At 47.6% G+C, this 27,136-nt stretch overlaps 2 protein-coding genes and 1 long non-coding RNA gene across 6 annotated transcripts in view; 2 read left to right on the forward strand and 1 right to left on the reverse strand.

Moving 5' to 3' along the window:
- Positions 1–814: 814 nt before the first annotated feature.
- Positions 815–6,517, forward strand: CNPY2 (canopy FGF signaling regulator 2). 2 transcript variants are annotated; one of them, XM_032173383.2, is made up of 6 exons: positions 815–1,081; positions 1,716–1,828; positions 1,992–2,107; positions 5,526–5,729; positions 5,886–5,982; positions 6,357–6,517. In XM_032173383.2, exons 2-6 carry the CDS (start codon positions 1,741–1,743, stop codon positions 6,398–6,400), a joined length of 549 nt encoding a protein of 182 aa, XP_032029274.1. In that variant the 5' UTR covers positions 815–1,081; positions 1,716–1,740; the 3' UTR covers positions 6,401–6,517. The 2 variants fall into 2 exon arrangements, with proteins under 2 accessions (XP_032029274.1, XP_032029273.1); XM_032173382.2 differs by having other exon boundaries at positions 820–1,138.
- Positions 2,155–17,321, reverse strand: LOC131381029 (uncharacterized). The gene is made up of 3 exons (XR_009209443.1): positions 16,752–17,321; positions 4,464–4,556; positions 2,155–2,431 (listed from the first exon to the last, which is right to left on the reverse strand). It is a non-coding gene; the product is annotated as an uncharacterized LOC131381029 (long non-coding RNA).
- CS (citrate synthase) overlaps positions 16,563–27,136 on the forward strand; it is a 30,770-nt gene continuing 20,196 nt past the window's right edge. The window contains exons 1-2 of one of the 3 annotated variants that reach the window (XM_032173386.2): positions 16,563–16,779; positions 25,927–26,013. In XM_032173386.2, coding sequence (XP_032029277.1) covers positions 26,011–26,013 — 3 coding nt within the window. In that variant the 5' untranslated portion in view covers positions 16,563–16,779; positions 25,927–26,010. Of the gene's footprint in view, positions 16,780–17,372; positions 17,647–25,926; positions 26,014–27,136 lie in introns of those variants that run through there. The other 2 variants (XM_032173385.2, XM_032173384.2) reach the window with 2 other exon arrangements.

Below are 27,136 nucleotides of genomic sequence, written 5' to 3' on the forward strand. Positions count from 1 at the left end.
TGTGGGTTCTCTGGCTTCAGTCTTCCTCTCCTTCCTTTGAAGGTAAAGGTCCAGAATCCAAAGTTATGGATATGAAAGGATGTGATTAGGCCTGGCGCGGTGGGAGGCTGAGGTGGGTGGATCACGAGGTCAGGAGTTCAAGACCAGCCTGACCAAGATGGTGAAACCCTGTCTCTTAGTATACACAAATTAGCCGGGTGTGGTGGATGGCGACTGTAACCCTCGCTGAGGCAGAGAATTGCTCCAACCCGGGAGGCGGAGGTTGCAGTGAGCCAAGATCACGCCACTGTATGCCAGCCTGGGCGATAGGGCGAGACTCCGTCTCCAGCCTGGGCGACAGAGCGAGACTCCATCTCCTGCCTGGGCGACAGAGCGAGACTCCGTCTCAAAAAAAAAAAAAAAGGAAAAAGGTATAATTTATGCCTTTTCTGGGCAATGCTGGATCTTTGCTATAGCTGCTTAGTACCCTAAGTCAGACTGAAGATGTACAGTATGGTTTCCGTTAATTGTGTAAGCCGACAAACTACAGGTCCCAGAATAGCTTAAGACCTGTAGTTGCTCACAGAGATGGGGCTGGTGCTGCGGTGCTTCCTGGGAGTTGTAGTTTCCTGTGTATTGAAACCTGGGCTGCTCGCTGGCCTGCAGCGCACCGTTTTGAAGGTCCTAGCCCACCTGGGCTGGCTCACGCGCACGACTAGCCGCTCCCATACAGCACGTCCAGGCTCTGTCGTCGCTTAAGGCCACTCCTATTCTACGGCTGACCCCTGGTGGTCACGTGGAGCTGGTCGCCACGCAAGTCTGGGTCCTTCGGCGATTGACCGGGGTCCTTGCTGTCCGGGAGCCTCTCCTAAGCTGCCTGTTCGCGCGAGAGTTTGGAGGGGCGGGTTTGGGGTCGGTGTCTGATTGGGGCTCGCACCGCAGCACACTGGAGCCCCGCTTAGGTACCGGTTAGCGCCAGGGGAGCTGGGTCAGGCGGTCGCCGGGACACCCCGTGTGTGGCAGGCGGTGAAGCGCTCTGGAGAATCCCGGACAGCCCTGCTCCCTGCAGCCAGGTGTAGTTTCGGGAGCCACTGGGGCCAAAGTGAGAGTCCAGCGGTCTTCCAGCGCTTGGGCCACGGCGGCGGCCCTGGGAGCAGAGGTGGGACGGAGGCGGGCGGCGAGGCGCTGGGCGCTGAGGGTTGGGGATGGACTGAAGCGAAGCAATGGCGGAGTCCTTAGAAAGGGGGCTGGGGTCCGTACGGGTAATCACTTACGGGCTGGAAGTGGGGACGCCGGAATCTTCGGTGCAGGATCCAAATGGGCCCTAGTTATTGCTGTCCTCCCTGGCCTCCTGGCCTGACTGAGGGCTCCCTGCCGGCAGTTCCCTAGTGCCTGTAGTCCTCAAGTAATCGCCAGTTTACCTCCTGTAGCTGCCACAAAGCCCCGTGAACCCTAGGCATGCAGTGCTAAAGTACCAACACTTAGGGCCTCACCTATCCACGTAGAGTCTGGGGCTGAGCCCCAAGTCCTGAGCTCGCGCTCCCACCCACCACCCTGGGGGAATCAGAGCCCTCAAGTGCTGGAACAGAGAAGCCCCTTTGTGTCCCGGCCATTTCCTGGAAAGTAGAGCCAGAGTCACAGTGAGCCCTTTGAAAGCCTTGGGGTGAGGAGTGGGTGGGTCAGGGAAAAATAGAGTGGGCTTCTCACACTTATGTTTTATTCCCACACAAACCCAGGTGGAGCGACCCCATTACACTAAAGATGAAAGGCTGGGGTTGGCTGGCCCTGCTTCTGGGGGCCCTGCTGGGAACCGCCTGGGCTCGGAGGAGCCAGGATCTCCACTGTGGAGGTAAAGGCACAACGGGAAAAAGAAGTGGAGGAAGCAGAGCTTTGGGAGGGCATGAGATCCAAGGCCTGGGAGAAGGATGAATGGAAATCCTGGGTTGATCCCATTCTCCTCATACCCTACCCCCTACCCTGTCCCCTGCTTTCATTCTCTCCTCTTCCACCAGCATGCAGGGCTCTGGTGGATGAACTAGAATGGGAAATTGCCCAGGTGGACCCCAAGAAGACCATTCAGATGGGATCTTTCCGGATCAATCCAGATGGCAGCCAGTCAGTGGTGGAGGTAACTGTTACTGTTCCCCCAAACAAAGTAGCTCACTGTGGCTTTGGATGAAAATTCGACTGCTTAAAAAGGACCTTGGTTTAATAGAAATGAAGAAAACAGACTCAGAAAAAAGATTTGGCTGTGTCTCATTTGGAAGAAGCTGCAGGCTTATTCCCCATGCACTTGCTTCCTGGCTGCAAACCTTAATACTTTGTTTCTGCTGTAGAATTTGTTAGCAAACAGGGAGTCCTGATCAGCACCCTTCTCCACATCCACATGACTCGTTTTTAATGTAGCACTGTGGTATACATAACAAACATCCGTTCAAAATCTGAGTCGGAGCTAAAAATAAAAAATGAAAAACCAGAAATAAGAATAAAAGGTCTTATCCTCATAATTAGGAAATTTTAGTTGAAAACAACACACATGTACACAAAGATGTATCTAATAAGCAATATATAAGGCAATGTTAAGATTACAGTGCTAGCCTGGGTATCATGGCAAAACACCAACTCTACAAAAAAATGCAGAAGTTAGCAGTGCATGGTGGCATGTGCCTGTAGTGACAGCTACTTGGAAGACTGAGGTGGGAGGATCACTTGAGCCCAGGAGGTCGAGGCTGCAATAAGCCGTGATCGTGCCACTGCACTCCAGCCTGGGAAACACAGCAAGACCCTGTCTCAAAAAAACCCCAAAACCCAGCACTTTGGGAGGCCGAGGCAGGCGGATCACCTGAGGTTAGAAGTTTGGGACCAGCCTGGCCAACATGGTGAAACTCCGTCTCTACTAAAAATACAAAAAAGTAGCCAGGCACGGTGGTGCATGCCTATAGTCCCAGCTACTCAGGAGGCTGAGACAGGACAATCACGTGAACCCAGGAGGCGGAGGTTGCAGTGAGCCAAGATCGCACCACTGCACTCCAGTCTGGTTGACAAGAGCAAAACTCTGGCTTGAAAAAAAAAAAAAGGCTGGGCGCGGTGGTTCACGCCTGTAATGCCTGCATTTTGGGAGGCCGAGGCAGGCGGATCACAAGGTCAGGAGATCGAAACCATCCTGGCTAACATGGTGAATCCCTGTTTCTACTAAAAATACAAAAAATTAGCCAGGCGTGGTGGTGGGTGCCTGTAGTCCCAGCTACTCAGGAGGCTGAGGCGAAAGAATGGCGTGAACCCGGGAGGTGGAGCTTGCAGTGAGCTGAGATCGTGCTAGCCTGGGCGACAGAGTGAGACTCTGTCTCAAAAAAAAAAAGAAAAGAAAAAAGATTATGGTACTTTAATAGCTATTGTTCACAGAGCCTACACTACCTCTTTAGTACTGTGCTTACTGAGGATATTAGTCTCAATTTAAACAAAATTATTATTATTATTTTTTTTGAGATGGAGTTTCGCGCTTGTTGCCCAGGTAGAGTGCAATGGAGCGATCTTGGCTCACCGCAACCTCTGCCTCCTGGGTTCAAGCGATTCTCCTGCCTCAGCCTCCCGAGTGGCTGGGATTACAGGCATGCACCACCACGCCCAGCTAATTTTGTATTTTTAGTAGAGACAGGGTTTCTCCATGTTGGTCAGGATGGTCTTGAACTCCTGACCTCAGGTGAGCCACCCTCCTTGGCCTCCCAAAGTGCTGGGATTACAGGCGTGAGCCACCATGCCCGGCCAAAAATAAAATATTAATCAACACATGGACATAGGGAGGGGAACATCACACATCGGGTCCTGTTGGGGTGTGGGGGACTAGGGGAGGGATAGCATTAGGAGAAATACCTAATGTAGATGACAGGTTGATGGGTGCAGCAAACCACCATGGCACATGTATACCTACATAACAAACCTGCACGTTCTGCACATGTATCCCAGAACTTAAAGTATAATTAAAAAAAAAATTATCTTCATCTATAGAAATTAGAAGTATAAATTGATCAGGTTAATCAAAAAATTCTGTTTATAACTTGGAGCTAATGTTAACTGTCTTGTTTCTTAGAATTGTACAATGAGGTGCCGGGCACGGTGGCTCATGCCTGTAATCCCAGCATTTTGGGAGGCTGAGGCGGGCGGATTACTTGAAGTCGGGAGTTTGAGACCAGCCTGACCAACATGGAGAAACCCTGTCTCTACTAAAAATACAAAATTAGCTGGGCGTGGTGGCACATGCCTGTAATCCCAACTACTCGGGAAGCTGAGGCAGGAGAATCACTTGAACTCAGGAGGTGGAGGTTGCGGTGAGCCGAGATCGCGCCATTGCACTCCAGCCTGGGCAACAAGAGTGAAACTCCGTCTCAAAAAAAAAAAAAAAAAAAAGAAAAGAAAAGAAAGAATTGTACAATGAGGTAAAATAAAATAATATATTTGAAACTACTGCCAAGTACAGTGGCTCATACCTGTAATCCCAGGACTCTGGGAGGCCAAGGCAGGCAGATCACTTGAGCGCAGGAGTTCGAGACCAGCCTGGGCAACATGGCAAGACCCTCTCTCTACAAAAAAAATACAAAACAGTAGCTGGGTGTGGTGGTGTGCACCTGTGTGAGGCTGAGGTGGGAGGATCACCTGAGCCTGGGAGATCCAAGCTGTAGTGAGCCTCAGTCATCACACCACTGCACTCCAGGGCAACGGAGTGAGGCCTGTATCAAAAAAAAAAAGTACTTTGAAACTATGAAGCAAACCATACTAATTTAAAACCAGGCCAGGTGCGGTGGCTCATGCCTGTAATCCCAGCACTTGGGCAGATCACGAGGTCAGGAGATCGAGACCATCCTGGCTAGCATGGCGAAACCCCATCTCTACTAAAAATACAAAAAAATAGCTGGGCGTGGTGGTGGGTGCCTGTAGTCCCAGCTACTCGGGAGGCTGAGGCAGGAGAATGGCGTGAACCCAGGAGGCGGAGCTTGCAGTGAGCCGAGATAGCGCCACTGCAGTCCGGCCTGGGTGAAAGAGTGAGACTCCATCTCAAATAAATAAATAAATAAATAAATAAATAAATAAATAAATAAAATAAAAACCACACTAGGCTGGGCACAGTGGCTCACGTCTGGAATCCCAGCACTTTGGGATGCCGAGGCAGGTGGATCACCTGAGGTCTGGAGTTTGAGACCAGCCTGACCAACATGGAGAAACCCCATCTCTACTAAAAATAGAAAAGTTAGCTGGGTGTGGTGGTGCATGCCTGTAGTCCCAGCTACTCAGGAGGCTGAGGCAGGAGAATCACTTGAACCCAGGAGGCAGAGGTTGCAGTGAGCCGAGATCGTGCCAATGCACTCCAGCCTGGGCAACAACAGCAAAACCCCATCTCAAAAAAAAAAAACCAACCAATTAATAATTAAAATCAATGAGGGAAAGCTTTTTAGAATAGGTTGTTGGAGCTAGATTTGGAAAGAAAAGTAAGGATATAAATTACTAATGTACAGAGGTAGAAGAGAGTGACCCAAGGCTGAGGACATTTCTAGGTGCCTTATGCCCGCTCAGAGGCCCACCTCACAGAGCTGCTGGAGGAGATATGTGACCGGATGAAGGAGTATGGGGAACAGATTGATCCTTCCACCCATCGCAAGAACTACGTACGTGTAGTGGGCCGGAATGGAGAATCCAATGAACTGGATCTACAAGGCATCCGAATCGACTCAGATATCAGCGGCACCCTCAAGTTTGCGGTGAGCTATGGGAATCGGTAGCTGATTCTTGGACATTAAGGGGTTGTTGGAGAACCAATTAGAAAGTTAGGCTGACATCCTTGTCCTCCTCTTTGGAAGTGAAGGCAAGAGGCCTCTTATTGCCCTGTGTCACCCATTTCTCCCTTGGGTTGGCAGTGTGAGAGCATTGTGGAGGAATACGAGGATGAACTCATTGAATTCTTTTCCCGAGAGGCTGACAATGTTAAAGACAAACTTTGCAGTAAGCGAACAGGTAAGCTGCCCCCACTTTATCTCCTGTTCTAGTAGCTCTGTGGAACCTGAAACCTGACATTCCCTAACTCACCCATACACCCCCCTCCCAGAAACCTCTGGTATTAGGTCAAGAGCTGTCTTCCATTTCCCTTGGCTTAGGGACTTGGGGTGTTCCTCCACATTTTCTGTCAGCTTTCAGAATTTGTGTCCCCTTGACCCTGAGATACAGGTGAGAGAGGGCAGTGGGGATGTTTTATCACTTATAAGCATATATTATTCTGCAGAATGGTGGTTGCTGTGTGTTTGTGTCAGCTTGGTCTGGGAAATTTTCTTGATACTGGCATATATCAGTATGAGAATGGCATTTTCCTTTAAATTGTTTACCATTTGCAGATCTTTGTGACCATGCCCTGCACATATCGCATGATGAGCTATGAACCACTGGAGCAGCCCACACTGGCTTGAAGGATCACCCCCAGGAGGGGAAAATGGTGGCAATGCCTTTTATATATTATGTTTTTACTGAAATGAACTGAAAAAATATGAAACCAAAAGTACAAACTGTGTTGTCTTTTCATGCCCGGAATTGCCCTTACATTAAGCTTGAAGATAAGGAGTTATAGACAGGAAAGATAATGGAGGAAAAAGAAGAGTTTTGGGATTGATACAGGATAAAGGTAGGAGAGGCCTGAACCTTTAATTCTTCTACCTTCTGAGATTCCACTCCACTCATAAACTAGATAAGCTTTCAGTCAGTGCCCACTCAATACCACGTCTTTAGGGTCTAATTGTGGAGAAGAGAAGAACCTCCATGAGGAAGCAGGGGAACATAAGTGTACGGTAGTGTAGAATACTAGAAATCCCTTGTGTTCATGGCTGTTGAAACATAAAGTAAGACAGGGCTTGGTCTTGAAGGAAATAACGGACATGCATTATTCTTCCTTCCCTGCCCATCCAGATGGAGGGACCAGCAAGAACAGAGACAGGAAGGGGAAAATGGATGTGACCAACTCAGCTGAAAAGTAAGGGCTTTATCAGATAGGGACAGACAAGGTAAGGAAGGTTGTTTAATGAGAGGCCTTGCTTGCCAGCCTAAGCTTTTAAATTTGATGCCAGTGGCAACAATAAAGTATATCTTTCTTATCTCTATCACTAGCCATTGTCAATCTGGACTATAAGTCTGTCCACACTTCTGTGTGTAGAGATTCCAGACTGGGGCATAGGGATGAAAACCTAAAGGATACCTTCTTTTGGAAAATTCTTTTTTTCTTTTTTTTTTCTGAGACGGAGTCCTGATCTGTTGCCTAGGCTGGAGTACAGTGGCGTGATCTCGGCTCACTGCAAGCTCTGCCTCCCAGGTTCACGCCATTATCCTGACTCAGCCTCCCAAGTAGCTGGGACTACAGGCGCTCGCCACCGCACTGGCTAAATTTTTTTTTTTTTTTTTTTTGTGAGACGGAGTCTCGCTCTGTCGCCCAGGCTGGAGTGAAGTGGCACGATCTCGGCTCACTGCAAGCTTCGCCTCCCGGGTTCATGCCATTCTCCTGCCTCAGCCTCCCAAGTAGCTGGGACTATAGGCACCCGCCACCACGCCCAGCTAATTTTTTGTATTTTTAGTAGAGACGGGGTTTCACCATGTTAGCCAGGATCGTCTCGATCTCCTGATTTCGTGATCCACCCGCCTTGGCCTCCCAAAGTGCTGGGATTACAGGCCTGAGCCACTGCACCCGGCCCACACTGGCTAATTTTTTTGTACTTTTAGTAGAGGCAGGGTTTCACCGTGTTAGCCAGGATGGTCTCGATCTCCTGACCTCGTGATCCACCCGCCTTGGCCTCCCCAAGTGCTAGGATTACAGGCGTGAGCCACCGCGCCCAGCAGAAAATTCTTAAACACCCTGAGCTTGAGGTATCGTTGTCTCAGGGTTTCAAATAGAATATCTCCGGTCCCAAGAACACCTCAAGGAGAGAAGACCTGAATAAACATTTCAAAGGTTTTAAAAATTACATCATTTTAGAATCTAAAGGAACCTTAGAGGTTGTCTGGTTCACCTCTGCCCATTTTATTGATGAAGAAGCTGAGGCCCAGAGAAGCCATATAACTTCATGAAGTTCTGTATTTAATGGCAAAACTGGGTCTATAAGCTAACTTTCCCAAGTGCCGATCTGATCTAATATAGCTATAGAGTAGCTTCTATTTTAAGTCTTTTTTCTCTAATAATACCTTGCACTAAGCCTGGCGCATAGAATGCATATATTCCACAAAGCTCTCTTGTACCAAAAATCCCTACGAAATCTGACAAATTAACTAGAGCACACAGAGCAAGCATTCTGATATTTGTTGTTAACTAATATCAGCCTGGTGTTAATTCCATCTTCTCCCATCAGCCATAAGAAATGCTGTGTTCTCTCTAGTTTTCCAAACCAACTATAATAAACCTTATTTTTTCTTCTATGATGCATATAAGTAATAATTACATTTTTTCATGCCCCTGAAAGTATACCCAAGGTGCTGTCCATTTCGTGCTTCGTGCCTAAAAATGCCTTTCTCTTCCATCAGAAAGCTTATCAGAAGTATAAATGAGAGTACTCTTCAAGCCAGATGTGGTGGCTCATGCCCATAATCCCAACATTTTGGGAGGCCAAGGTGGGAGGATCACTTGAGTCCAGGAGTTTGAGACCAGCCTAGGCAATATAGTCAGACCCCATCGCTACAAAAAATACAAAAATTAGCCGGCATAATGGTGTGCATCTGTGGTTCCAGCGACTCTGGAGGCCGAGGTGGCAAGATCTTTCGAACCCAGGAGGCTGAGGTTGCACTGAGCTGTGACTGCACTACTGCACTCTAGCCTAGGCAACAGAGTGAGATCCTGTCTCAAATACAATAAAGAGAGTACTCTTCTGGAAACTTAAAACTGTTTTAATTTAGAAAACAAATTATTCATCGTTTTAAATAAATAAATTTAATGTTAATCAGTAACAAGTTACTTGTGATGCACCTTTCTGGTTTGTCAAAGTATAGTTGTTAAGAACTCTCCAGCTGGAGAGACTTTGTCATTGGTACACAAAGGATATGTCCTATATAGGAAAGGGTGGATGTTACCCTCTAGGCTTGATTAAGGATACACTTTGTGGGTTTTTTTATTTTTATTTTTTATTTTTTCCTGAGGCAGAGTCTCTCTCTGTCGCCCAGGCTGAAGTGCAGTGGTGCAGTCTCAGCTTACTGCAACCTCCGCCTCCCGGTTCAAGCGATTCTCCTGACTCAGCCTCCCAAGTAGCTGGGATTACAGGCGTGTGCCATCATGCCCAGCTAATTTTTGAGTTTTTTGTAGAGACAGTGTTTCACCATGTTGGCCAGGCTGGTCTCAAACTCCTGGCTTCAAGTAACCCGCCCGCCTCAGCCTCCCAAAGTGTTGGGATTACAGGCATGAGCCACCGTGCCCAGCAGGAAGATACACTTTGCAAGCCTCTTATTTTTATTATTATTATCATTATTATTATTACTATCTTAGCGAGACAGGGGTCTTGCTCTGTTGCCCAGGCTGGAGTGAAATGGCATGATCATAACTCATTGCAGCCTCTAACTCCTGGCTTCAAGCAATCTTCCTGCCTTGGCCTCCTGAGTTTCTAGGATTACAAGCAAGCACCACCATGCCCAGCTTTGCACATGTTTTAATTCATATCACAAGGAATGCATGAATTTATCTGAACCCTCTGGAGGTTCATTATAATAAATTACAGCCCAGTATTTGGTAGAGCGTATGCTCTTAACCTTGTAAATCTGATCAAGCTTCAAATGACTTCTTAGTTTATCAGTAAAATGTTAGAACTTAATAAACATTTCCGAAGACAGTGTTAAATGAGGTACAGATATAACAGGAAAGTTTATTATGTGAAAATTTAGTCCTTTAGAAATATGTTTTAGGGTTGGGCTTAGTGGCTTATGCCTGTAATCCCAGCACTTGGGGATGCTGAGGTGGACAGATCAATTGAGGCCAGGAGTTTGAGACCAAGCCTGGGCAACATGCCAAAAACCCATCTCTACCAAAAATACAAAAATTAGCCAGGTGTAGTGGCATGCGCCTGTAGTCCCAGCTACTAGGGAGGCAGAGGTTACAGTGAAGATTGCGCCACTGTACTTCAGCCTGGGCAATAAAGTGAGACTCAAAAAAAAGTTTAGGCCAGATGCAGCGGCTCACACCTATAATCCCAACACTTTGGGAGGCTGAGGCAGGAGGATCTTTTGAGCCCAGGAGTTCAAGACCACCCTGGACGACATAGCAGGACCCTGTCTACGCAAAAAAATTAGCTGGGTATAGTGGCAGGCATCTGTAGTCCTAGCTACTCAGTAGGCTAAGGTGGGAGGACTGCTTGAGCCAGGGAGGTCGAGATTGCAGTGAGTCATGATCTCACCACTGCACTCCAGCCTGGGCGACAGAGCAAGATCCTGTCTCAGAAAAAAAACAAAAAAAGTGAAGTGGCATGATCTCGACTCACTGCAACCTCCACCTCCCGGGTTCAAGTGATTCTCCTGCCTCAGCCTCCCAAGTAGCTGGGACTACAGGTGCCTGCCACCATGCCCAGCTAATTTTTGTATTTTTAGTAGAGGTGGGGTTTCACCATGTTGGCCAGACTGGTCTTGAACTCCTGATCTGAAATGATCCACCCACTTGGCCTCCCGAAGTGCTGGGATTACAGGCATGAGCCACTGCCTGGCCAAAAAAAAAAAAAAAGTTTTATAGGATTTTTTAACTTAAAAAGCATTCATAGGTACAATATTCCTTTAAATATAGGACAGGGGCCAGGTGCAGTGGTTCACGCCTGTAATCCCAGCTGAGGCAGACGATCACTTGAGCTCAGGAGTTCGAGACCAGCCTGGGCAACATGGAGAAACCCCATCTCTACAAAAAATACAAAAATTAACCAGGCAGGGCACACCTGTAGTCCCAGCCACCCAGGAGGCTGAGGTGGGAGGGTGGCTTGGGCCCAGGAGGTTGCCGTGAGCTGAGATCTTGCCACTGCACTCCAGCCTGGGTGACAGAGCCAGACCCTGTCATAAATAAATAGGAATAAATAGCATGGGAAAGGGAAATAATATATGTTGAATACTTGTATAACAAGCACTTACACACTCATTTAATCTTTTTTTTTTTTTTTTTTTTTGAGACAGGGTTTTGCTCTGTTGTCCAGGCTGGAGTACAGTGGTGAGATTATGGCTCACTGCAACCTCCACCTCCCAGGCTCCAGCAATCCTTCCACTCAGCCTCCTGAGTAGCTGGGACTACGGGCGGGCATCACCAGGCCCAACTAACTTAAAAAATGTTTCATAGAGATGGGGTCTTGCTGTTTTGCCCAGGCCGGTCTCAGACTCCTGGGCTCCAGTGATCCTCTTGGCCTCCCAAAGTGCCGGGATTACAAATGTGAGCCACCTTGCCTGGCCTCATTTAATCTTTACAACTCTAAGAAATAGATGTTATTCCTATTTTATAGATGAAGAAACTAAGCTCAGAGAGATTAAGTGTCTTGCTAGTCAGCGAGGAGCCAAGACTTCACCCCCAGTGATCCTCTAATCCCTAGTCCAGTCATCTTTCTGTTATACCTCATTCTATGTAGTGGAGTCTCCAAGTGGCTGTATAAAGTAGTACTTTTTAAATATGGCTTGAAAAACTGTCTCCAAGTTTGAATGTATGCCCTCTGATTCTAGTAATCTGTAGTGGAAAAGCATTATATCCTCTGTTCAGCCATTTTTACTGACGATTCCTTATAAGACCACCCCTTTTACCTTTCTGGTCATTTTTTGTTTGTTTTCGCTGTTGTTGTTTGAGACGGAGTCTCGCTCTGTCGCCCAGGCTGGAGCGCAGTGATGCAATCTCGGCTCACTGCAACCTCCGCTTCCCCTGCTCATGCGATTCTCCTACCTGAGCCTCCCAAGTAGCTGGGATTACAGACATGCACCACCACGCCCAGCTAATTTTGTATTTTTAGTAAAGACAGGGTTTCTCCATGTTGGTCAGGCTGGTCTCAAACTCCCAGCCTCAGGTGATCCGCCCGCCTCGGTCTCCTAAAGTGCTGGGATTACAGGCATGAGCCACCGCGCCCGGCCTAATTTTTGTATTTTTAGTAGAGACGGGGTTTCAACATGTTGGCCAGGCTGGTCTCAAACTCCTGACCTCAAGTAATCTGCCTGTCTTGGCCTCCCAAAATGCTGGGATTACAGGAGTGAGCCACCAAGCCTGGGCTGTAGTATTTGAGACAAGCTTGCTCAGTCGCCCAGTCTGGAATGGAGTACATGGAGTGCAGTGGTGTGATCATGGCTCACTGTAACCTCAACCTCCTGAGCTCAACTGATCCTCCAACCTCACCCGCCCCAGTAGCTGGGACTATAGGCGCACACCACCTGGAGTGGCTAATTTTTACATTTTTTGTAGAGGTGGAATTTCATCATGTTGCCCAGGGTGGACTTGAATTCCTGGTCTCAGGTGATCCTCCTGCCTTGGCCTTCCAAAGTGCTGAGACTACCACACCTGGGATTATAGGCATGAGAAACCACACCCAGCCCCCTTTCTGGTCATTTCAAATGCTGAATGTTTGTCTCTCCTACGTTTATGTATTCTGGGAGTCACCATTTATTATCTAGTTCACGTATGGATGTGAAAGCCTTTACAGATGAGTAAGACTATAGTTCCTTATCTTTTATTTTTATTTGTTTTTTAGAGACAAGGTCTCACTATGTTGCCCAATCTGGAATACAGTGGCTGTTCACAGGCGTGATCATTAGGTACTATAGCCTCAAACTCCTGGGCTCAAGCAATCCTCCTGCCTCAGCCTCCCTAGCAACTGAAACTACAGGCACATTCCACCTTGCTTGGCTTAAATATCTTTTTATTTATTTATTTATTTTTTGAGACAGAGTCTCGCTCTGTCGCCCAGGCTGGAGTGCAGTGGCACAATCTCGGCTCACTGCAAGCTCCGCCTCCCGGGTTCACGCCATTCTCCTGCCTCAGCCTTCCGAGTAGCTGGGACTACAGGTGCCCACCACCACGCCTGGCTAATTTTTTGTATTTTTAGTAGAGACGGGGTTTCACCGTGTTAGCCAGGATGGTCTCGATCTCCTGACCTCGTGATCCAACCGCCTTGGCCTCTCAAAGTGCTGGGATTACAGGCGTGAGCCACCATGCCCGGCCAAAATATCTTTATAGCAACACAGTGAGTTGATGTCTCCAGGAGACAGTTGACAGTGACTCAAAAATCCCCTTACTGAGTTGCAGCTGATAGTTCACAATTGGCAGATGTGGTGCCTCATGCTTGTAATGCCAACACTTTGGGAGACCAAGGAAGGAGGATCACTTGAGCCCAGAAGTTCAAGACCAGCCTGGGCAACATAGCAAGACCCTGTCTCTAAAAAAAAAAAAAAAAAAATAGGAAAAATTAGCCAGGTGTGTAGTGAGTACCTGTAGTCCCAGCTACTTGAGAGAGTGAGGTGGGAGGATCACTTGCGGCCAGGAAGTTGGGCAGCAGTGAGCAACGATCATGCCACTGCGTTCCAGCCTGGGTTACAGAGCAAGACCTTCTCTCAAAAAAAAAAAAAATCACAATCATCATGTAAGACATACAGCTTAGGGCCAGGCGCAGTGGCCAACCTGGCCAACATAGTGAAACCTTGTCTCTACTAAAAATACAAAAATTAGCTGAGTGTGGTGGCATGCGCCTGTAATCCCAGCTGCTCGGGAGGCGGAGGCAGGAGAATCGCTTGAACCAGGGAGGCAGAGGTTGCAGTGAGCTGAGATCGTGCCACTGCACTCCAGCCTGGGCGACAGAGTGAGATTCCATCTCAAAAAAAAAAGAAAAAGAAATACAGCTTAGCAGTGCTGACCTTGGTCTGAATTTATAGCTATGCCAATTACAAGCTATGACACTGGGTAGGATACTTCATCTAAGTCTTGGTTTTCTCTTCTTTTTACTTTTTAATACCTATGAAACTTAGAGTTGTTGTGAAGATTAAGATAATGCACATTCCAGGCCAGGCACGGTGGCTCACGCCTGTAATCCTAGCACTTTGGAGACCAGCCTGGGCAACATAGTGAAACCCCATCTCTACTAAAATAAAAAAAAAAAATTAGCCAGGCGTGGCGGTGTGTGCCACCCTGGAGGTGGAGGTTGCAGTGAGCCGAGATCACACCACTGCACTCCAGCCTGGGCAACAGAACGAGACTCTATCTCCAAAAAAAAAAAAAGGATAATGCATGTTCCACATTTAGAGAGTGTCTGCAAATAGTAAGGGATCCTCCAGTTTAAGGTTTAGCTATTATCTATTAAATAGAGGAGTTTGGTTTACCATGTAGTTTAAGGGTTTAAATTTAGATTTTATTAGCCCACTTGTCCTTTGCCACTAGGGGGTGCTATTGCCTCCCTACATTTTAAAGAGGTCCTCCCAAAGTCACAACCTAAATTCTCAGCCTTCTCTCCTTTGCCCCTTCAAGTTCCCAAGCACTTAGTTATACTTGGATCTAGAGCTCACTTGGCTGCTTTATTCATGCCAATCTTTCTTCCTTAACATTCTCACCACCTCCCCAGGTCCCATCAGTGTTGAGAAGGAATCTAGGCCAGCTCCTGGGAGATGCTAGTTAGCCCCCTTTGATCCTGTGCTTTCCAGTTGCCCTTATAGCAGTCGATGTCAGGATTGGACAACTTCAAAACAAGTCCATAAAGTCCCCATGGCACTAGGGGCTCTGGGACCCAGTGTCGAGAGGCTTAGAGCATTGCTGTTCCCCACCCAATCACTAAAGCTCCAAGACAGATGATCCTGTGGCCTCTCAATAATTGTCCCTTTGGTAGTCTCATCCTGGGGCACTGAAGTTCAGTCTTGTGGTCTGCTGGTTAGTCTCTGTGGATAATTAACCAGAGAAAAGGAACCAGGTCAGACTATTCTAGGGTTATGTGGAAATCCTTTATGAGATGCTAAATGGGGAGCAAATGTTGATCAGTGAAGCTTTGAAGTCACAGGGGTCTTCAAAGGTAGCTGAGGTCAGTACTCCTCTGGAGCATTGCCTAAAGTTTTTTCCTGAGACCTAACTCTCTGATCCCCAGGCCAGAAGAGCATTGGTTGTTAGGTGTGAAGCTGGGTATAAAGAAAATTAAGAAGAGAAAATAGGGATTTTCTATCTCTTTTTCCAAGTCCAAGCTAGAAACTCGGTTCTTTGTAAAGGAGTTCTATCTAAACCTGGCTTAGGTGGATACTGAGACCTCTGATCCTTGTTACTGCTATGTGGTGAGATAAAAGGGCTATTCACAGCTGGGCACGGTGGCTCATGCCTGTAATCCCACTACTTTGGGAGCCCGAGGCGAGTGGATCACCTGAGGCAGGATTTCGAGACCAGCCTGACCAACATGGCAAAACCCCATCTCTACTAAGAATACAAAAATTAGCTGGGCGTGGTGGCGGCTGCCTATAATCCCAGCTACTCAGGAGGCTGAGATCGCACCACTGCAATCCAGCCTGGGCTACAGAGCGAGATCTGTCTCTAAAAAAAAAAAAAAAAAAAAAAAAAAAAGGCTGTTCACTTGGGGCTGGAGGTTTGTAGATAAGATGCCCTGGTCCTTGGGTCAGTTCCCCTCTGCCCTTGGGTCAATGACTACTACAGGCTTAGGGAGGCACAAAGGTCCTGAAGCCTTGTCTACCGAGAGGAGTTAGAAAGCGGTGCGGAATATCACTTCAGGGTCGTGTCATGGTCTCCGGGGAGCACAAGGTAAGAGAGCATAGAAGACTGCCAAGTAGGAGAAGTGGCCCAGAGGCCCTAGAGAATGATGTGACGAAAGGGAATCTTCGATGAGGGGTTAGTCTGCGGCTCCTAATCTGTGGCTAAAGTGGAGTAGGCTGCTGTGTGGGGTTATGTGACCAGAGTGGCAGTGAGACTAAAGCCCATGACCCAGAGGCTATGGCCAGCTCTGTAAGCTTTCATAGTAAGGGCGCAGTTGTTAAGACTTGGATTTCCTGCCATTATACACAGAACTGACAGCTCACAAAGCACTGGATATTCAGGCTCCTGCTTTTGCTTTTCTCCCCATATCGGGGTCTGTTAGTATCTATAATATCGTGGCCTCTGCTGACCTCAAATGATCTCCACCAAGCAGCTAACTCTGGCATCATAGCCTGTTGTCCACATGATGTCACCTCCATGGCCGTGAAGCCATTAACCAAAGACATTCCTCAAGAAAGCGCGCCAAGGCGGTAGGAGGATCAGGCAATGATCAGTTTCCATGATAGCATATTACGGAATTGGCTCCAAGGACCTTCAGAGGTCGAGTCCTGGAGCGTCTCCTTTAGTATTCGCCTCAGAGATAACCCCAAACGTGTTAAGGTCAAAGGGAAAAGCCAAGAGGGAAGTTAACTGAGTTCTCAGGCACCTACTTAGCCACCCGCACTTCCCCGCCCGCCACCCATCCACCCTTAATTAGCCCTAATCCGGGCGGTCCAATCCTCCCCGTCACAACTGCTGTCAAGGGCTAAGGTCCCGCCCCGCTTCCATAACGGACCAATGGCCGGGCCCGGGGAGAGTCCCCTGAGAGGGGCGGGCTTGGGTTCCGGCCAGTGGGCGGGGCCTCCTTGAGGACCCCGGGCTGGGCGCCGCCGCCGGTTCGTCTACTCTTTCCCTGAGCCGCCTCCTTTCAACCTTGTCAACCAGTCGGCGCGGCCTCTGGTGCAGCGGCGGCGGCTCCTGTTCCTGCCGCAGCTCTCTCCCCTTCTTACCTCCCCACCAGATCCCGGAGATCGCCCGCCATGGCTTTACTTACTGCGGCCGCCCGGCTCTTGGGAACCAAGGTGAGCAGCGAGGGGAGGGAGCACGCCGTCCCAGGGTGGGGCTGAGGCGACCGCAGGCCCTCCGGCGCCGGGGTCTCCCTCCCACACCCGTGCGCACCCTGCGCGCCTTAAAGGACCCTGCGCTTGGCTGGCCGCCAGCCCTGCGTGAAGCTCCCAGGACCATGTTCCGCGCTTCCCTTCTGGCTCCTGGGGGTGAAGTGCACGCCGTCCGCCCTCGGCCCGCAGTCTAGAGCGCGTGAGGAGGCCGACCCTGCTGTCACCCCGCATGTCTGAAATGAAAGGGGAAGGGATGCGTGGCCCTGAAATAGCAAGGAGCCGAGGCAGGAACCTCTGGTAGAAGACTAGAGATGCGGTGTTCCACTGGAGTTACAGTCAGTTTTGTGGAGGGAGCGGGAGTGAAGAGATGTGCTCACTCTGGAGCAGTGGCTAATTTCGTCTTCTTTGTAGGAAGGGCCTTGTCAGTTCCCGAACTGCCTGTTTCCATTTCTCCAAGCCTGTTATTTAAGCCTTCGGTGACCACGCCAAGCACAAGAGTGGGTCCTTCAGGCCCTCCTCTTTGTCCTTGGGACTCTTGCACTTTTTATATAGGAGGAGCTTGGGTGGGGTGGAGCACTTCTGTACAACCTCCTGCATGACTGTCATACATGATTGCAGAAAGAACCAGAAAGGTGGTTCCACCAAACTGCAGGCCAATAAATGAAGATCCTTGGCAAGAGATACTAATGCCAAGGTCACATGACCGTCATACTACTTGGTTACCCAGGTTATGCCGTTCATCTTAAGTCTACTTTATCCAGGAACTTTCTCTCCTTTGGGGTCCTTTACTTGGTATTGATTGCCTTTTGGGTCATAGAAATACTGTTGCAGGTAATGATGCCTCCAATTTCAAATTGCAGTTCTTTTAGTTCTAAGTAACTTGGCCCTTTTAGACAGAAACTGCTGTGCTGAGGGAGTCCCAGCCCTCTAATCCAAGCAGGGGACGGTCCCACAAGTGACCTTGACTTCTGCAAAGAACTTAGTTTTTTCTGCGGATAATTTAAAGCTGACAGCATCTGAAGGAAAGGAAAGTCTTAGGATGGTTTTGGCTTGCTGTATGTAATTTTTGTGTGTGTGTGTGTGTGGTAGGATATTGCTCTGTCACTCAAGCTGGAGTCTTGTGGTGTGACCAAGGCTTCCTGCAGCCTCCACCTCCCGGGCTCAAGCAATCCTCCCACTTCAGCTTCCCAAGTAGCTGGGACCACAGGTGTGCACCGCCACGCCTGGCTAATTTTTTTTTATTTTTAGTAGAGGCAGCGTCTCCTTATGTTGCCCAGGCTGGTCTTGAACTCCTGAGCTCAAGTAATCTTCCTGCCTCGGCCTCCCAAAGCACTGGGATTACAGGTGTGAACCGCTGCACCTGGCCTGCTGTGCATTATTTTTCATGGTTGGCACAAAGTGAAACTTGTAAGATTTACCTTGGTTCTTCCAGGCACCCAGTGGCAAGTACTAGCTGAGCATTTGGGAGATGCTTGTCTTACTTGGCTGTTGCTTCTCCTGCTGCTGGGGAAAAGGGTAAGGAAACCTCTTGGGAAATGAAGCAAGTTCTAGATAGCGTTTTGGCAGAATGGGGGACACTATAATTAGCTCATTTCTGAGCTGCTGACCCAGACCAGATAGTCTAACCCTGCAGTGAATGTGAAAAAGCCTTAGGATTTACCTATTGAATTTATTTTGCTCCTTAAGCCCATAGGGAAGCTCAGAACACTTTTGGGATGACAGAGCTACATAATTATGGTACCATTATTTTCCTATTAGAGATGGCCTGACGATCCTAGTAACCTATCAGTTGAAAGCCATTAGAAGGCTTTTGACCCTTAAAAGTAGGCCAGGTGCAGTGGCTCACACCTGTAACCTCAGCACTTTGGGAGGCAGAGGCGGGTGGATCACCTGAGGTGGGGAATTTGAAACCAGCCTGACCAACATGGAGAAACCCCGTCTCTACGAAAAATACAAAATTAGCCAGGCATGGTGGCACATGCCCGTCATCACAGCTACTTGGGAGGCTGAGGCAGGAGGATTGCTCAAACCCGGGAGGTGGATGTTGTGGTGAGCCCAGATGGCGCCATTGCACTCCAGCCTGGGCAACAAGAGCGAAACTCCATTTCAAAAAAAAAAAAAGGCGGGGGGGTGGTAGCAAAGCCCAATAATGAGTTTATTGGACTGGAAATCTCCTGAGAAATAAGCAATATGAGCAGGATACCAAGAAGCTTGTTGGCTTGTCAGCATTGCTAGCACCTGCCTGCGCTTTCTAGCTTAGCCTGTGGATAATGGTAGTCATAATTGGTAATTTTACTTTTGCTAGTAAGCTAGACTTTGGGAAGCAGTAATTTCTCACCAGGGAGAACTGACTTTTACCACTTTGAGTCTCAGCGTCAGGTGTAGTTTTACTTTTCTGAGAATAAATTTTTTTTTGTTTTGAGACAGAGTCTTGCTGTCACTCAGGCTGGAGTGCAGTGGCGTAATCTCCGCTCACTGTAACCTCTGCCTCCCAGGCTCAAGCGATTCTCGTGACAGCCTCCAGAGTAGCTGGGGTTAGCAGGTGTGCACCACCACGCCCAGCTAATTTTTTGTACTTTTGGTAGAGACGGGGTTTCACCATATTGGCCAGACTGGCGAATTTTTTTAACCTTACTAGGAGACAAAATGTGAATTAGTCATTATTCTATTGTTCTACTTTCACTGTCACATAATTTAAAACCCCTGAGGTAGAGAGACATTAATTCAGAGAGCTTTGAGATTATTTGACTTCTTGTTTATCCAAATGCATTAATGCTAAGCAATGGTCTTAGTATTATCTGTGGGTCAGTTTTGTGACATCAAAAATGTCTTTTCACAGATGATCTGGGTTTGGATTTGGGCTAGGAATTGAAGTAGGGCTACAGTTCACTTCTGGACTTTTGAAGTCAACATGCTTCACCAACCCTAGTTAAAGGGAACTGTCTCTTGAGCCACTGAAAATTGCTTCTCCAAGCTAGTATGTTTGAAACTGAGTAAATCAATTCAAAGATGTTTCTAGATTACTTCTTGACTTTTTCAAGACACTTAAATGCAAAGGAACCAATGGTTTCTTTACATAGGACTTATACCACTGTACAACATCACCTGTATAAGTCCTACTCAGAAATTGGGTTCAACACAACTGAGTTGGTTTTGTCCTGCAAAATATTTAGTTAGGTTTTAAAGCCCAAATTTTTTAAAGGTAAGGGCTCATATCTCTGTGCCTTCACTTTGACTATCAGCCTACCCAAAGTAACGGTGATTCCTTGATACTAGAATGGCAGGGGAAGCCTTATGGGGTGTTAGTGGTGAGATGATTGCTTTTGGTCTTCCTGGTGGCCTTTAGGTTGGTAGCAGGTGAATGAATGCATGGGGAGGCAGGAAGAATAGTATGGTAGGTAGCAGTGATAGAGTTGGCATTCCTGACTTAAAATCCAAGGGGCAGCAGAAGGGAAACCAGACTTGGTGGATTTCAATAAAGCCACACAATGATTCCTTCTGCCCTGTGTCAATGCTTTATGCAACAGAGTAGGATGTGAAATTTAAAACCGTAATGAGGCAACCGTAGCAATAGATCTTTCTTAGCATCTGATTGTCTTTCAGTTCTGGCTTCAACTGTGCTTCAGCTGCACAAATTCCTTAGTTCTCTGTTTTGGGTTTTTTTTGGGGGGGGAGGGGCTGGAGTGCAGTGGTGCAAACATGGCTTGCTATTACTACAGCCTCAACCTCATGGGCTCAAGCAATCCTCCTGAGTAGCTGGGACCGCAGGCACACACAGCCACGCCTGGATAATTTTTTTGTAGTTTTTTTAGAGACAGGGTTTTGCCATGTTGTCCAGGCTGGTTTCGAACTCCTGGGCTCAAGCAATCCACCAGTCTCAGCTTCCCAAAGTGCTGGGATTACAGGCATGAGCCACTGCACCCAGCCCTCTGTATTTCTTTTAACATGATGCTATTTTAAAAGGTCTGTAAACTCACAGTGGGCATTGTCACCCGTAATGCTTGTTTATGTTGCAGTTTCCTGGTTCCTACCTTCAGATTATGATTCTGCAGAGTAGGATGGGATCTGGAAAAGTTTCTTGTAAATCCCAAAAGTGTCAGGGAGGTAAAACTTGTAAGAACTTTTTTTTTTTTTTTTTTGAGACAGAGTTTCGCTCTGTCGCCCAGGCTAGAGTGTGGTGGCTGGATCCCATCTCACTGAAAGCCCCGCCTCCAGGGTTCACGCGATTCTCCTGCCTCAGCCTCCCGAGTAGCTGGGACTATAGGCGCCCACCACTGCACCCCGCTAATTTTTTGTATTTTTAGTAGAGATGGGGTTTCACCGTGTTAGCCAGGATGGTCTCTATCTCCTGACCTCGTGATCCGCCTGCCTCCGCCTCCCAAAGTGCTGGGATTACAGGCGTGAGCCGCCGCACCCGGCCGTAAAACTTCTAAGAACTTCTAGCAGAAGTAAGGGGATAGTTTCTAATTCCTGAGAAAGTATTATGGTGACAGATCCTATATTCTTTATTCACTAGTATATACTTAGTGTACACATAATAAGTAGGTGTTCAAGAATTTTTTTTTTTTTCTTGAGATGGAGTCTCATTCTGTCACCCAGGCTGGCGTGCAGTGGTGTGATCTCGGCTCACTGCAACCTCTGCCACCTGGGTTCAAGCGATTCTCCTGCCTCAGCCTCCCTAGTAGCTGGGACTACAGGCGCATGCCACCACACTGGGCTAATTTTTGTATTTTTAGTAGAGATGGGGTTTCACCATGTTGGCCAGGATGGTCTTGAACTCCTGACCTCGTGATCCACCCGCCTCAGCCTCCCAAAATGCTGGGATTACAGGCATGAGCCACCGTGCCCGGCCAAGAAATATTTATTAGCTAGGCATGATGGCTCATGTCTATAATTCCAGCACTTTGGGAGGCTGAGGTAGGAGGATCACTTGAGCCCAGTAGTTTGAGATCAGCCTGGCAACATAGCAAGACCTGTCTCTTAAAAAAAAAAAAATTCATTAAATTAAAGTACAGTAAGTGTTGGCCGGGCACAGTGGCTCACGCCTGTAATCCTAGCACTTTGGGAGACTGAGGCGGGCGGATTACTTGAGGTCAGGAGTTCAAGACCAGCCTGGCCAACATGGTGAAACTCCGTCTCTACTAAAAATACAAAAATTAGCCAATCGTGGTGACAGGTGCCTGTAATCCCAGCTACTAGGGAGGCTGAGGCACAAGAATCGCTTGAATCTGGGTGGCAGAGGTTGCAGTGAGCTGAGATCATGCCACTGCACTCCAGCCTGGGCAATAGAGTGAGACTCATCTCAACAAAAGAACAGTAAGTGTTCCTACTGAAAGGATAGTTTAATACTTGTGATTCCTGGCTGGGCACGGTGGCAGGCACCTATAATCCCAGCTACTCGGGAGGCTGAGGCAGGAGAATCGCTTGAACCCAGAGGGTGGAGGTTTCAGTGAGCCGAGATCGCACCACCGCACTCCAGCCTGGGTGACAGAGACTCTGTCTCAAAAAACAAAAATAGACTTGTGATTCCTTTCTGAAGATGGAAGCTGGAGGAGTATCTTTTGCAGTCCTCCTTACTGAGTGATCAGTGCATCTTTTTTTTTTTTTTTTTTTTTTTTTTTGAGATGGAGTCTTGCCCTGTAGCCCAGGCTGGAGTACAGTGGCATGATCTCGGCTCACTGCAACCTCTGATTCCTGGGTTGAAGCAATTGTCCTTTCTCAGCCTCCCGATTAGCTAAGATTACAGGTGTGCGCCACCACACCCGACTAATTTTTGTATTTTTAGTAGAGACAGGGTTTCATCATCTTGGCCAGACTGGTCTTGAACCCCTCACCTCAGGTGATCGGCCTACCTTGGCCTCCCAAAGTGCTGGGATTACAGGCATGAGCCACTGCACCCGGCCGTGATCAGTGACTATTCACGTGAAGAGACTGTTGGAAAATGACAATTAGGTAGAATTATTAAGGAAATGTCTGTAAGTATGAAGGAGGTCAAAGTATGAAATCTGTAGATTGCTCAGGCTTTTAAGTGGCCTGACCATGTAATGCCAAACTGACTTCCAGTATCACCATTGTGAAACACACACATTAAATGGCTTTAGTTCTCTGACCTGGTTCTGGGGAGAGAGGAGCCTTTGTCCTACTTGTGTTCGTGTTCTCTGAATGCATGTTGTTCCTTCTGCATTGGAAGTATCTGTAGCACAGGATTTTTTCCTACTGGTTATTAGTGTATTGTGTTTGCTCCATCAGCTAAGCCAGTCCTGCTGGCTTGGCAAGCTCTGATCTTTTGTTGATGAAGGACGAAGTCCCTGTTAAAATCAGGAGCTTCTCCCCCAAGGTTTTTCTGTTTTGTTTTCTAATTTTTTTTATTTTTTATTTTTTATTTATTTATTTTTATTTATTTATTTATTTTTTTTGAGAATGGAGTCTTGCTCTGTCGCCCAGGCTGGAGTGCAGTGGCACGATCTCGGCTCACTGCAAGCTCTGCCTCCCGGGTTCACGCCATTCTTCTGCCTCAGCCTCCTGCGTAGCTGGGACTACAGGCACCCGCCACCATGCCCGGCTAATTTTTTGTATTTTTAGTAGAGATGGGGTTTCACCATGTTAGCCAGGATGGTCTCGATCTCTTGACCTTGTGATCCGCCCGCCTCGGCCTCCCAAAGTGCTGGGATTACAGCCTTGAGCCACCATGCCCGGCCTCTAATTTTTTTCAGTGTTATTATTATTTTGAGACGGAGTCTTGCTCTGTCACCCAGGCTGGAGTGCAGTGGCACGATCTCAGCTCACTGCAACCTCCGTCTCCCGGGTCCAAGCGATTCTCCTGCTTCAGCCTCCCGAGTAACTGGGACTATAGGCACGTGCCACCACGCCTGGCTAATTTTTGTATTTTTAGTAGAGATGGAGTTTCATCATGTTGGCCAGGCTGGTCTTGAACTCCTGACATCAGGTGATCCACCCGCCTTGGCCTCCCAAGGTGTTGGGATTACAGGCGTGAGCCACTGCATCCAGCCTGTTTTCTAATTTTTTTAATTATTTTTTGTAGAGACAGAGTCTTGCTTTTTAATTCAGAAATGCTGGGATTATAGGCATGAGCCACTGCGCCCAGCCTCCCCCAAGGTTTTAATGTTGGTTATGTGGATATGTGGTAGGACATATCCTGGATATGCGGAAGGACGGACAGAGTCTGGATGTACCTAGGATAGAGAATCAAAGAAAATTTGGCTTCTTGACTGTAGGGTGAGGGTGCTAGATGTGAAACAGTGATGGTAATAGGCTAAGGAGTAAGAGGAAAATAACCTATATTGAGTAAGTGGGGTTTTTTTGTTTTGTTTTGTTTTTTGAGATAGTCTTTTCTGTTGCCCAGGCTGGAGTGAGTAGCACAATCTCAGCTCATTGCAGCTTCAGCCTCCTGGGTTCAAGCGATTCTTCTGCCTCAGCCTCCTGTTGGAAATGCTTGTTCCCTGGTGCCGTAAAGAAATAGCACTTGAACATAAATTTAATTAATTTAATTTAATTTACTCAGCAAGGCCTTTTTTTTTTTGAGATGGAGTCTCACTCTGTCGCCCAGGCTGGAGTGCAGTGGTGCGAACTCGGCTCACTGCAAGCTCTGCCTCCCAGGTTCACGCCATTCTCCTGCCTCAGCCTCCTGAGTAGCTGGGACTACAGGCGCCCGCCATGACGCCCGGCTAATTTTTTGTGTGTGTGTGTGTATTTTTTTAGTAGAGACGGGGTTTCACCCTGTTAGCCAGGATGGTCTCGATCTCCTGACAACATGATCCACCTGCCTTGGCCTCCCAAAGTGCTGGGATTACAGGTGTGAGCCACCGCGCCTGGCCATCAAGGCCATCTTTATACTTTCTGCAGAAAGGGTACACGCCAGCAGTTTTGCCACGAGAGTACACCGAGCAAAGGAAACAGGGTCATTTATACCCTGACACATCCACCCTACTGCTGTGTCCAATTCCAGTTTCCATTTGCTGGAATGGGACCTCACATTTTGCATTTGTCCTGATTGGCTAGCAACTTAGAACTTTTTTTTTTTTTAGACCAAGTCTCGCTCTGTCAACCAGGTTGGAGTGCAGTGGCACAATCTCGGCTCGCTGCAGGCTCCGCCTCCCGGAGCTTCTCCTGCCTCGGCCTCCCAAGTAGCTGGGACTACAGGCACCTGCCACCACACCTGGCTAATTTTTTGTATTTTTTTAATAGAGACGGGGTTTCACCGTGTTAGCCAGGATGGTCTTGATCTCCTGACCCCGTGATCCGCCTGCCTCAGCCTCCCAAAGTGCTGGGATTACAGGCGTGAGCCACCGCACCCAGCCGCAACTTAGAACTTTTGGCAGAGGAGAACAAAGGAAGGTGTGAGTCACCATACCTGGCCTCTTTCAATTTTTATATTTTTTCATCTTACCACATTTGAGGGCTACAGCCCACCTCTATCAGTAATAGCAGACTCACTAGAGGAGTTCTTGTAATGGGTGGCAACAAATGAGCTCTTAGTGATTGTGGGGGAAACCTCTTCGTGATTGTGATAACCCCACCTCCACCCTATAGAGAATACTGGCTGTCAGACATTGTGAGCCAGGCCCTTGTCTTTGGAAGTAGCCCTCTCCATCTCTCCCCATGAAGGAGCTGATCTATTGAGTGAGATGACTGCCTGATTCACCTGAGAGCTGCTGTTCCAGTAAGGTGACTCTACAGGTGGCATGCATCCAGAAGCCAAAAGCCCAACTGTTACACCTCCAGGGTTAGGGGAGAAGCTGGGAGGTAGAAGTTCAGGGATGATTCAGAGGTTTGTAATCTACCTGTCTCATCACTCATCAATGAACATAATCTGAATGTACTGTTCAGAGCCATTCAGCAGCTTTCTTTGGCAGCCATGGGGTAGAGGAAATGAAATGTAGCCTTTGGTGTTACAGTCTTCAAGCACCTCCTGTCTAGAGTCATTTGCTCTGCTGGTGGCCATTAGGGTTAGTTAAATTTGTTTCCTCTCCCTGAGACTCCTCCCTTCTTGGTCCCTTAAAAAGAAAACTGGTATCTTTTCCTTGATGGCTGTTAAAAAAAAAAAAAAGAAAAGAAAGAAAGAAAATTGGAACTTTATTTTGTATTCCACAGCTGGAAGGAATTATCCATTCACCTCTGCCTCAAGCTTGACTGCTTCTTTCCTGGGATCCAACTCCCAGGAAGTTCTGACACTTGATGGTAGGTGATAGGCCAACACATTTCTAAGAAACAAATATTTACTGAATTCAGCTATGCACAAGGCACTGTTCTAGATGCTTTTATGAAAATTATTTAGTTTACTTAACTACTCTGAAATTGGCTTTTATTATTACCATTTTAGAAATGTAAAAACTGAGACTTAGAAATTAGGTTACATAGCCAAGATAACACGGGGAAAGTGACAGAACGTTAATTTAGGACTTGGTCCTTGGTAACTTCATATCTAAACTGTTTGGATTCAGTAGGTCTGAGGCCCAAGAAATGTGAATACTTCTGGCGAGGAGGTCACATTTTAAGTAACAAGACTTGACTACTTTTGCATATATGTCCTTATTGGAGCCTGAGAATCAGACTCTGAGTTAAGTAGTGTGTTATCTTAATTATGGAAATGGGAAGAGAAATAGTAGTTAATTGTTTTCCTTTGGTTGTCTTAGTTAATTAGTAATGGAGCTAGGACTAGAACCCAGACTTCCTTTCCTAACTCCAAATCAAGTGCTGTGTACTCTACATCATTAGATAAAGTTGTCCTAAGTTGAATTTTTTCTACTCTACCCTTTTGAGCAATCTTACCAATGAATTGCTGCCTTTAAAATTCCTCTGGTAACTTTTTTTTTTTTAAGCTTCAGGTTTAGCAAAAAACATGACTGAACCTGACACCGAAGGGTGCTAGAAAGTGGCTATCAGGCTGAGTGCGGTGGCTCACGCCTGTAATCCCAGCACTTTGGGAGGCCGAGGTGGTGGATCAGAAGGTCAGAAGTTCAAGACCAGTCTGGCCAACATAGTGAAACCCCATCTCTACTAAAAATACAAAAAATTAGCGGGGTGTGTTGGTGTGCACCTGTAATTTTAGCTACTCAGGAGGCTGAGGCAGGAGAATCGTGTGAACCCAGGAGAGGGAGGTTGCAATGAGCTGAGATCGTGCCATTGGACTCCAGCCTGGGTGACAGTGCGAGACTCCTTCTCAAAAACAAACAAACAAAAACAAAAAACAGAAAATCTGCCGGGCACTGTGGCTCATGCCTGTAGTCCCAGCATTTTGGGAGGCTGAGGCAAGTGGATCATTTGAGGTCAGGAGTTTGAGACCAGCCTGGCCAACGTGGTG

The sequence above is a fragment of the Hylobates moloch genome, unplaced genomic scaffold (genome assembly GCF_009828535.3).
Source record: "Hylobates moloch isolate HMO894 unplaced genomic scaffold, HMol_V3 SCAFFOLD_13, whole genome shotgun sequence".
NCBI lineage: Eukaryota > Metazoa > Chordata > Mammalia > Primates > Hylobatidae > Hylobates > Hylobates moloch.